The sequence below is a fragment of the Chaetodon auriga genome, chromosome 1 (assembly GCF_051107435.1).
Source record: "Chaetodon auriga isolate fChaAug3 chromosome 1, fChaAug3.hap1, whole genome shotgun sequence".
Taxonomy (NCBI): Eukaryota; Metazoa; Chordata; class Actinopteri; order Chaetodontiformes; family Chaetodontidae; genus Chaetodon; species Chaetodon auriga.
In genome coordinates this window covers 5,569,369-5,581,705 of record NC_135074.1, presented here as the reverse complement: position 1 = coordinate 5,581,705, position 12,337 = coordinate 5,569,369, and the positions used below count along the sequence as shown (strand labels likewise).

The 12,337-nt window shown below is 43.1% G+C and overlaps 1 protein-coding gene across 5 annotated transcripts in view; it reads right to left on the bottom strand.

The window, feature by feature from the left end:
- dpy19l3 (dpy-19 like C-mannosyltransferase 3) overlaps positions 1-6,435 on the bottom strand; it is a 55,404-nt gene extending 48,969 nt beyond the window's left edge. For 2 of the 5 annotated variants that reach the window (XM_076734500.1, XM_076734589.1), the window contains exons 1-3: positions 6,105-6,417; positions 5,557-5,683; positions 4,556-4,683 (exon numbers count right to left, since the gene is read on the bottom strand). In XM_076734500.1, coding sequence (XP_076590615.1) covers positions 4,556-4,683; positions 5,557-5,683; positions 6,105-6,107 — 258 coding nt within the window. In that variant the 5' untranslated portion in view covers positions 6,108-6,417. Of the gene's footprint in view, positions 1-4,555; positions 4,684-5,556 lie in introns of all 5 variants that reach the window. The other 3 variants (XM_076734847.1, XM_076734760.1, XM_076734676.1) reach the window with 3 other exon arrangements.
- Between the last annotated feature and the right edge of the window lie 5,902 nt (positions 6,436-12,337).

Below are 12,337 nucleotides of genomic sequence, written 5' to 3'. Positions count from 1 at the left end.
AGAGAGAGAGAGAGAGAGAGAGAGAGAGAGAGAGAGAGAGAGAGGGCAGGGAAAGAAATCCCTCATCTCAACAGGCTGAGGGAGCAACAGCAAGCAGTTCAGGGTAAGGTCGGATCCGCAGCGTCAGCCGGTACAGTCACAAGGGTCTGAAAGGTGCGTTTGCTGTATGTTAGACCATTTGCTCTGCTTCACTAGACAGCATAGCATGTGCTGCATGTAAACGTAGGGTTTAGAGTATGTCCACACTAAGCCGCCTAAATATTAAATTAATCTGGTTCCTTCTGTTTGGGCCCTCCATTCCCACTCAACAGAACTCCAGAGTGAATCAATCTGAAAGTGCTGGTGCTGCATTTCACTGCAGTGAAGAACAAAGCTTTTGGAAAATAAGAAAAAAAAAAAAAAAAAAAGGGCTGCGCAGACACATTCGTACACTGGCAGAGTTAAGGAAAGCAGCATTACCTCTCACCCTAACTGCAATCATTCAGTGTAAATGACAACACAGCAGAACACACAACGCAGGTATTATCATTAAGTTGGATTGGAGTTTATTTGATCAGGCAACTTTGCTATCAAATAATAATGATTTGATCGACATGGCAGTGCAGCAGCGCAGGAATCACTGTTTGCCTTATTCACAGTTAGCAATCCCGAGCTGATCAAATCACTGTTTTATGCTCATTCACCCATTTGATAGAACAAATAGACAGAAATACTGTATATGGATATGAAGACAACTACATCATGAGGTCAGCTGTATTAAAGCAGAGTGTGCGATCAGGCAGGAGGGGACTGAGAGGAGGTTTAACCAGCTGAGAGCCAGAGGAGTTAAAGGCAACGCAGCCGACACTGTGACCTCGTTGAAATGACGAGGGAGCTGTGCTAATGTCTGTCTAAACACAGCCTAAGGACCGGTCAGCAGAAATATCTAGCTTGTACAACCTTTTCGTCTGACCAACATTGGAAATCGATGTCTACCTTCATGTTTCTGCCTGTCCTGAACGGCCACTCTGGAAGGCGGAGAGAAAAGTCAGCCATCGCTGAGAGGGGGAGACTGGGTATTGTTTAAACATGGAGAGAACAGCGTGGATTTTCAGACCGTCTCCCCTGGATGACATTCATACCGCAGCCCTCGCTTCTTCATATTTGTGCCAACTTGTGTAACAATTGGAAGAAGAGCTTGAGAAAGTTAAAACCGAGCTTACTTTCTCACCTCCACACACCTGGATAAGTAACTGTGTGAAGTGGGTGTTGAGGACAGATTGTCAGCCTCGGAAAGTTACAGACATTGTTTTTCTCTGTTGTCTTGACAGTCCTTTATAGTTTTTAACAGCCCTGTTCAGTCAAGCTGCCGAAGCAGTCTGTGGTGCAGCCTGCCAGCACACTCTCAATGGTACATGGGTAAAAGTACGGCCTCTGCTGTGCCTTCTTTAGGATGCGCTTGGTGTTGAGGGACCATGCGAGTATGTCTGTAATGTGTGTGCCCAGAAATATTAAAGTGCCAACAATCTCAGCAGATGACCCGTCGGTGGAAACAGGAGGAGAATTCCTTCTGGTCTCCCTGAAGTTAACAAGGATTTCTTTTGCCTTGCAGACATCAGGAGCGAGACTGCTGTCATGACACCATCAGACTAGGTCTAAATCCACTTTGCTCCTACAGGCCTTTTTGTTTTAGGTCATTTTTCAGTCCAATCGCATTGGCGTCAGCAACAAGTTTGACTTGACGGAGATCCTTGCTAAACAGCCTGAATGTGAGAGTGTGGACCCACGTTGTTTCACATGTGAACAGCACTTTCAGATTTGACCGGCTCCGTGTGAGTCTGCGACAGAAGCTATGATAGCATTAACAGAAGGAACCATTTCCCGCACACACACACACACTCACATGTGTGCAATGTGAGATGATGTCAGCCAGGAGCCCACTTATTTCAGGGAAATGTTCGCCGGGCCTGTAAAGTGACCTCCATTTATTATGAATGAAAACATCTGTCCCCCTCTTCCCTTCACACACACACGCAGTAAACAGAGAAAACCAGCACAGGACCACAAACTGTGTCCTTACGGATTCCACTCGATTAACTGAATGCGCTGCTTTGTCTCTCCCTGACAAAAACTCATCCATTATCCTGTGCACATTGCCTCTATGTGGGTCGAGGCACATTGCATATTTGCATGAGAAACAGATGAGGCACCTGGATGGCACAACAAGTTAGAGAGGAGGCTAACTCTGAGCCGCAGACTTGTGAGGGCCTGCCTGCTCGGTTGTTTCATTTAATTCTACACTCCTGCTTTACACAGAAAGGAAGGTCCATTCTTTGACCAGGATAACGCTTCTACAAAAACCTGAACCAATATTTACTGTGCAGATGAAACACTGCCATCTGCTATAGGAGGAGAGAACTCAAATTCAGAGAAATCTGAACTCACCAGTGATACACCTGCAGCCTCTCGCTCTCTTTAATGACTATTACCACATGCAGTTAGCGTCATTCCCTGGATTTAAAGCATGTTCCTGCTTTTATACACTCTACCTAAATGCCCCTGTAGAACTATTTGATCATGGAAGTGTCATGGTTAGCATGGTTAGGCATATGTACAGTATCTGTCCCTCAGAGACGATACAAATCTAGATAAAAGTTCCACAATCTGATTTTAAAAAAAAAACATAGATAAAATTGGAATAACTGAATACAATGCGATGTCATATGACCTTATGGTCTTGAAAATACAACACTATGGCCTCAGTTATTGCCTTTGGTGAATCCCGGGTGTTTTTGTTGCTAGCTGCTAACTCCAGCGTTACTCTCCTCAGGTTGGTCTTTCCCTTCAGTACTTGGTACTTCTTACAAAAGTACCAGGCTTTGTGATGCTGACAGAATGCTGCAGAATATAATGAGTTCAGGCGACGTTGGACACGGCAGAGTTTTTTTTCCCCACATAACATTTTTCTTAGGAAGCAAACTGCTAAAAGGAGCAATGTGACTGGGGAGCATAGTAACCTAGCCTGTAGACACACCGCTGGCCATTCATCGTACATTATCATAGCATCATACAAACAGCATGAGACCAAAGCCGGGCCAGACCACTGCCTACCTTGGCTGACTCATACATCGACCACAGCAAATGGCTTTAGCTGCAGCATTAAGTGAGGCAAAAACAACAAACAGCAACAGTGTTCACTTCCATTTTGCCACAGTTACGACACTGACAAAGCGATCTGTTCTGCCGTATCAACCATATCAAAATCTGCTATGTATATCTCTGACTGAACCAGGGTGCTGGTGAAGCTCTGAAAGGGGGAATTAAATTACATCATATCTGGCAGGGCACAATGTTCTGTTGCTGTACAACATTGAGCAGACTATAAAAAGGACTGTGTATCCACCAGTTGCCATGGTGTTTCAGGACTTCATGTGGTTCATTTAATGGGCCTGAAAAATCAATCCTACGCGGTGCATGGAAAAACAATCACCCCATTTCAGGATGAAGTGTTTATGACGTGTTTGCATGCCGTTTTTTGGACATAACTACATGAGGGGACGTGTCTGATTGGCACTTAAACTGAAACTACATTTCCTCAGAGATACGCAGAGAATGTGTGCAGATATTTTTCCCTTTTAAATCTTAACAGTGGGAGACATTTTCCATCTGTAAATGTCCACGTCCTTGATGTGGCTGATGAATCTTACACATGGATGTCAAATCCTTAGGTAACCTTCATATAAAAGTGTCAGCCACATCAGCCCAGCCATCTCTGCGGCTTCTTAACAAGTGCCTCAGAAAAGAGATGAAAGAGTCTGTGTGTTTGCAGATCTTCTTCCTGGGCTGACACACACTCCGTGGAATTACCTGGAGCCAAATCAACACACTCTAAACCACTGAGACATCTGCACATGCATGATGGTACATGATCAGTGGACAAGAGGCTTGGCAGCAAGCTGTCACATAACGATTCACCATAAATACTTTTTAATGATTTTCACTTGTTAACATTCAGACCTCTCCACCCTGCTAGAGGCAAATATTACATATATTAGCCTGTGAAACACTACGACCTATTTTTTATTGCCAGTGTCTGATTGGAATTTCAAATTACAGTAAATACATTGAGTCCCTCTTCAAAATGCGAGTCCTGCTGCCATTCCACAATTTCCTAACATTAACGTTACACACTCTTCAGCAGTTTGTTCACGTATCTTTGACCCTTTTTTTGACGGTTTGTTGGACATTCTTTAATTGAAACTCTGTTGTGAAATGTACCCAAAAGTAACACCTGTACCATCAAGTCCATATGTAACAAGACACAGGCTCTTTTCTATACTTCACCCATGGATAGACTACCCACTGAATTTCATTCTTTGAATATGGTTTCTCAATGTGTTCCTAAGCTGTAATTGCTCCATTAGAAAAACATCACACCTCCTGACAAACCTAGCTGCTGGATCAAATAAACTTCCAAGAAGTTTAGATTAACTTACTGGAGGCATCACCAAAGACTTAAGGAAAAAACTGTTTACAACCCTGAGGCTGTAAGGTTGCATCAGGGATGAGCCTTTACCTTGATGTTGGAGAACCACAGGTCGTTCTCATGTAGAGTGGCCATGTAAATACAGCACAGCAGGCCAAGACCAACAGATACAGACCAGCCAAGCGACGTCCAGATTATTGCTCCCCATGACCAATCACCTGCAGAGACATTAACATGTCAGCAAGTTGCTGCTGTCAAACGATATTTCCATAACTTTAAATAACAGCCAACACAACATAATCATAATCTTGCACAGAAAACACTTTGTCGCAGCAGGAAAAGCAAAGGTATAAATAATAAAATGAATGATGGCTGAATTCCACTTAGCCGCTTCAGCTTCAGGGTCCTGGCATTGTGCATGCTAACTCAGGGTTGGCAACAACATGGGAAATGTGTGGGGGGAGAAGGTTTCCTATTGGGCCATCCAACAAGCACTTCTGAAGTAGGCCATGCTGGCAGCTTCACTGTCACATGGTCATGGCTTACTGGGACAATATAACTGAGTCATGTTAATGTTGCCTGTGCACCTGAGCCTTTCCTACTGCACGCTGCTGTAAGAAAACGGGCCGGCAGCAGATTTCTGCCGGCTGCATTATGGTGACACCAGGTGGCTTTTGTTCAGTGGATGCTAGTGACATACAGGTGACTCGTAATAGAAATGGAACTGATTTCAGTGATTAAAATCTGTGAAATGTTTACAAAATCTCTGTTCACTGTGCCTGAAATGCTCTTATATCACACAAGCAAAACACACAATATGTGTAAGAGCTTCTGAAAATGTGGCATTTCATTAACACCCCACTGAGAATTTCCCTTCCCATTCCACACCCACAGCAGGCCAGAGGTCAGGGTCAGTTGCAGAACACTGATCCTGGAGCTGGATCTGGTTCAAGGACCCTTCAGCAAGGTGGACGGCTGCCAACCATGCTCACCCCTTGGCCAAAGGGCACTTTTTGCAGTCACTAGGCCATACTGCTGCTGCCCAAAAGCGGTGTATGAAAATCAGCAGGGTGGGAGGATGCTTCACTCACCGTGCAAAATCTTCTCTGGATGATGATCGGAGCAACAGTTGGACTGCTGGGACTGCACCTCTGCACCAAGAGGGGGCTCCTTCCCCTTGCTGCCCTTCCTCTGACGCAGGGCTGTCATGCTGAAACACTGCAAGCAGACGGGGGGAGTGTGTCTGATCACCCTCACATGTCTGATTAATGCATGTACAGACACACACAGACACACGTCCTTGTGCACTGACCACACAAACAGCGTGTGCACTACTGCAATCTGAGCCAAAGAAAACAACAACCTGCACCGCTGTTTGTTTCCCTTCACTGTCTGCAGCCTCTCATCGGCTCAAACACTGATGAATGGGGTGGACAGGCCTGCTTGCAGCGGCATTTCCTGGTCACGTCGCTGCCAGAATAACGTGAAACATCACATCCACTGTATCGACACCGACAGCCACCAGACCACGGGCAAACTACAATGATCCTACCGTATTTAAGCCGGATGATAGGCTGCAAGTAAACAATCAAATACCATAAGGGATATTAGTAGTGATGCGAATAGTGAGGTAGAATACCATAAAGTACGATAAGGTAGGTTTAAAGTCCTATTGTGAAGCACGGACATACTTCTACAGCCGTATTATAATGAGTGTGCATTTTGCATAGAGGCGCAGTCCCGTTATGGACGCCAGGTTTTCTGTCTTGACAGCAACAAAGACGAACACGATTTGAGCCAGCGGTACATTTATAAGCCTCACCCTCCCGCGGTAGGATGGTCCGACAGCACTCCTCTACCTCCCTCTCCCTCTCCCTCTCTCCCTCCCTCTTTCTCTCTAGACTCCTCGCTCTTTCATTTTTCTCTCCTCTTTTTTTCCCCTCCCGTTAAAATCCATCGGTCAGCTTCTTACCGCACTGGGTTTGAGCACGAGACGATACCGGAACACTCGAGAGGCGGCCTTCAAAATAAAAGCCTAAGAGTGTCACTTTTGGGAAAGGCAGAAGTTTTTGTGGAGATGCTGACGTCAAGGAGGCTGGCAGGCGGTGATGGAGACTGAAGAAGGTAGAAATATTCTCAGGGTTATTGTCAAGAGGGTTTTCATGTATGAGGAATTTGCTTCTTGTGAAAAGCAGGCAACATTACTGCAACCAGTTTCTGGACAGGAGAAGATCCACTGCCAGCTGGGACTTCAGGGGAGAAGAATAGTTGGTGTTCAGAGGGATATTATTCATGTTATTGGAAGAGAAAAAAGACCAGTCATGGTTAATATCACGTTTTTTCGGTACGACCGACAAATCACACATATTTCACTGCAGTCATATTGCTTACGATGGCTCTGCTCCATTCGGTTCCTGTCGTGTCTCAGAGCCAGCATGTGCAGTACCTGGACCCAGGAAGTTAATTAATGTGATTAATTACACCAGTGTTACTCCAATTCCCACAATGACACGTGAAAATGTCACCTGGGTAAATGGTGTCTTATCACCCAAGTTTGTTTGGGTTCATTGTTGTAGTTTTACAGCCTGCACATGTACATTGTGTTAGGTTCAGGCACTGCTCATCAACCCCATTAATAGCAGCTATTTTCAGAAAGAAGCTCTCAACAGCAGCGTGCTACCTACCCAGCACCAAGAGTCAACTAATGATAGCAGCAGCTTGTGAAGAAAATGGTATTTCTCTCAGGAGACCAAAACAGAAGTGAAAAGAGAGTGAAGATTTGACACAAATTTCTAAATGCTAATGTTGTCCATGTCTGCTGGATGTGTAGATATGCAAGTGTTTGGACAGAGCGGACACAGAGCCATGTCTTTGTTACTGTGGAGGACTTCTGCCAATAATCAATGAATTCAACTTTAAATCATCAAAAAGGAAAGCAAGCTCATTCTTAAAGGGAGCCGTTGTCAACATCTTATTTGACCTGTATAGGCCCACCTGCAGTCTGTAAAACGGAAATGTCATGTTTACATGACCTATTAATAGTCAGTCCAATAAAATTCCTACATTTGAGTTTTGATAAATAAGACACATAAATTCTAGCAAGCAAAGAAAACAGCTCAACAAGAAATTCTCCACAAATCAGAACACCTTTTTCTACCATTTTGCAGCCACATATAGGACAGAAGAGAGGACGGGTTCAACCTGCTGCCTTGACCTGATGCCACAGACTACCTGTGACAACTCCCACACCATGTCTGCTAGTTGAATACATACAACGGCACATTGTGGACCTCTTTTTGTCTGGGCAGTGCTGGGTGCAAGCAGGTGCCTTTCATTTTCCAGTGGCAGATGGACAGGACATTGCCGACATCCATTACAGGATTCTGGCTTTCAAGCTGTAAGCAGTCCATGAGTTACCATATTGTGGACTTTACTGGGTGGGTGCAGTTTGGCTGCACTGCAGGGAAAGTGGTCAACTGGGATGGCTCAAACAGCGGTTCCTGCTGCTGCTAAAGGCAGATACTCAGCTGAATCAGTGTAAAACATCAAGTGAACCCTGATGAACACCTACAGATGAAGAAGTCATGTACCTAATAAAAGCTTTTTATTCAGTATTGTTCTTGATTCTTTGCACAAGTGTCTGAAGACAGCTTTTGCCTACGTTTGAAGATTCCAAGCTTTCTTTTCTTCAGGTACTTGAGTGCAATCTAAAAATTTTCCTTTTGGACACTGCTGCAAAACATAATTCATTCTTGATACCATGGGCTTATGTATCATATTTGATAATGAACCTTAATAGCTTTTATTTGAAAGAAGTTGCTGAAGGATCCAAATGCATTCATCTCTGTACAGCAAAGCTGGAGTGGTTATTTGACTGTATTTCATTTTTAAGAAAGCTACAGTATATGCTGTGTCTAAAAGGCTTCAAGGAGAATCAGTAGGTGGATTCATTTCAGGTCTGCCTGTGCCTTTGTCTGTAAGCTGTAAAAGTGCTCATTGTGATGGCAAAACTATATATTTATATATAGATTTCATGCTAACATTATATTTCTCCATTATATTAATTGGCAAGTTGAATGACGCATAGGGCGCTGCCCACAGGGTATGAAGGAGGGCTCTGTGGTTGTACTGGCAACGGGGCTGCAGGAGATGTGTGGAGGGAGGGAGATTTGTTTGAGGCATTTGCTGTATGTGGTATAAGGTTATTCTGTTCCACTCAGCTTTACAGAGTTTTATAGTGTCTGTCTTTCAGCATACTGTTTTTGGTTTTACAGTGCAGTGTTGTGATTTGGATTCACTCACACTGCTCTCATCGGCATCACTTTCAGCTTTTGTTCTGCAAAAAAGCTCTAACAAGCCTCTCTCCTTTACTGGGTAACATGGTCTGAGCATGACACTGTACATAGTGGCCTTAAGGGACAAAGTTAGTAACTAGCTGGTGAGGGAAGTGGATATTTCCACCAGGAGTTGGTGGAGACCAAAGACGACTAAAAGGAGCATGTAAATATTGAACTTACATTCGTCGTATGGCCAGAAAAACGACTCCAATGTTAATGTTGCTCCATATCTGTGGGATATTTTTCTTATACTACTGCCACACTTGCTCCACACTGCTTATTGGCACTGTCCAAAACATATTCTACTGCACTGGCTCCACCTGCCTACAACCTGTTTAGATCTCAGTATATATATATGACTACCTGCTTATACCCACACACCCCACTCTATATATTTATTATACTAGCTGTTTGTGGGCTATTAATCAATCACAGTAAACAGTCATGTGCATCCTTGCCATAATCAGTTACTCATTAAGCATATACATTAACTTCATAACTTCATTTGATTCTTAGATTCTACTTAGACTTTACTTATGTGACTTATATCATGCATATGTATATATGAACCCCCTTCAGCCTCTTTGTGTGGAGTTTGGTCTGTAAATTCATATAAAAACAACTCCCACCAAAACCCAAATGAATCAAGCCAATGAATCAAAAACTTTCACAAAATGTACTGTCTTGACAAGGCCCCTTGAGACAGCAAACAGGGACAGGAAAGGACAGGAAAGGAGAGTGTGTTTATGTGCAAGAGCTGACATGAAAGACCTAAAGATTATCAAAGAGATTTAAGAAATGAAATTGGCTTGACTCTTGTTGAACAGCAGGATTACTGGAGAAGAAAACAGAATGTTTAATGGCCATACTCTGTGACTCTGGTGTTTTTCGTTCTTGTGTTATTTACCGTGTAGGCACACTGACACCCTGTCCCTTGTCTCCCCCCCCCCCCCCTTTAATTCCTCTTAGTCTTGTCATCCCAAGCAGGGGAGTGAGACTGCAGGAAGATGGCCCATTAAATATAACCCCCGTCTCTCCCAGTGTGCCCAATCAGACTCCCTTTAGCCAGCATGGAATCGAAAATCCTCTTCTTTTTTCACTCAGTGTAACACAAAACAAGGTTCATAGAGCAAGAAAAACTAGGTATTAAGTCAACCAGCCTAAGGACTCCTTTGAATTGATAGTAGAGTATCTCCAGCTACTTGCCCTGTCGTCACCCTCTTTTTTTACCTCATTTTCTTTCTTCCCTTGATCTCCACTTTCATGGTGGGTCTGTAAAAGGTTTAGGTAGAAAACTTGATCCTGTAAAGAAATGAATGGACTGGGATGATTTATTTTATTTTATTTATTTATTTATTTATTTTGCTTGTGCAGTCAGGGTTTCGTGTAAAAGCAAAGGGATTACTGAAACAGTTATTTTTTCTTTCAAAATGAAGAATGTACATGTGGGTGTGTATGTATGTATTTGTGTGCAGTAATGGAAGGTACTAGCTTGGCTTATCACTGCACTGAGGGACCTTGAGTTATTGTGATTTATTGTAATTATTAAATCTCATTTGCAGGTTGTCATGTATCAACAAGAATTTGTCACAGCCCCGGCATCTCATATAAACACTAAAGAGTACCTGGTGCACCCGTATGAGATTCCTGCTAGAAAGCCTTTCTGCCAAAAAGCCTTTCTAACACGTGGTTAATGTTTTGAAATGGTTGCAGTTTGTCTAGTTTTTAGCAACAAAATTACTAAAACTAATTATGACACTGTGGTGGCATCTGCAATTTTCTATGCAGTGGTCTGCTGGGGCTGTGGGAGCTCTGTGAGGAACAGAAAAAGACTGAATGAACTGGTTAGGAGAGCTGGCTCTCTCCTGGACTGCCCTCTAAACAACATCGAGGAAGCAGATGAGAAGAGGATGTTAGCCAATCTGACTTTGATCATGGACAACCCATCTGTTTGATCACTCACCTGGGAGTTCGAGGAGAGAATGAAATCTGTTGTGGATTGTCAACCTGGTCCCAGTGTCCGCCCCCCTGATCGTCTGTTTGTTCCCCTTGCCTTATGGTCTGATGTCCTCCAGTGGGCCCACTCCTCCAAGCCCACCTGTCATCCAGGGATCCAGAGAACCTGAAATGTCCTCCGACAATATTTCTGTAGTGTGGTGACATGTCCACTGCACTGCACACTCAGCATTAGTCATGGCTATGGCATGGTTCAAATCTGTAGTGAGAGGCTGCCTGAAAGCTGTGAAGAGAAGAATTTATCTTAAAGTCTAAAAATGCTATTCATCACATTCGGGTGATGCTTTTGTAAGTAACATGTTTGAAGTGTATCCACAGATATACCTAACTTCATTTGAATAATGTTTGTATACAGTTTTCATCCAATCCATGAATCTTTGTCCATTTTTGCTGTAACTAAGTGGGAAACTGCCATTTCCCATGTGGGAGATATCAGCATGCTGTATTTGTGGTATTTGCACTTCATATTCCTCATATCTGAATAGAAAACTGAAGGCTGTAGGTGCTTAAAGAAGAAACAGGCAAACAAATGTCAGAGCAATCTGCAGCAAACCTATAAGAATGCTGAGAGGCAAGGCAGACTTTGGGTTTTATCAGTGTTATTATGAAAATGGTGATATACTCTATGTACTCTTCCTTCCAAATGGTGTTGTCTTTAACCACTGCAAGCAACTACAGACGTCTAAGTCTGGTAGTGATCTAAATTCAATAAATGCTTTTGAGTCCGTAGAACTCAAAATTTTCTCATCTGAGCAGGTAGCAAAAGTTAACTCTCCTATTTCCCTAACAGAGCTGAAGGATGCCCTCTCTGGTATCCCTCCTGAACTGCTGTTGACATGTTGCAAGATTTAATAGTCCTTACAGTTTAATTTAATCGTCTTCTCCTTAGTCACTGGCTCTTTTCACAGAGATGAAAAAATCTTATATACCTCATCATTTCGCTGCTAAAAAAGAATAAAGACCATTTATACTGCTCCAGCTATGAACCCGATAAATCCTCAACTCAGATTTTTAATTATTTGCCAGTTAGGTGGGACAAGTGCATATAATCTTTAGTTAATCCAGACCAAGCAGGTTTTATTAAAGGCCATCAAGCTTCCAGTTTTATTCAGGGTTTACACATCATTGATTCAACTTCATCTGAAACAACCATGTGTAGCTGTTTCCTTTGATGTAGACAAAGCCTTTGAGTGAGATAACTTTAGACTGGGCAGTTAGAAAATGTGTTGGGGACAGTTCTACTGTTATACAAAAAAGTTTTTATTCTTCCTCTTCTGCATGTATCCATACTGGTCATTGTGGCTTATCTGGCTTTGTATTATCAAGGTCTGTCCTTCATCATCACCTTCTTACACTCCGTAATTGAGCACTTTGGGTCTTTGACAGGATAAAAAGTCAACTGAGGGGAATCCGGACCATTAAATGTAGAGAAATGCAGCCTTGGTCATTACTTTACCTGCTCCACTTTCATGAGAATCTAAGAGTTTTACCTCTTTGGAGATTGGCGTGAGGACAAATC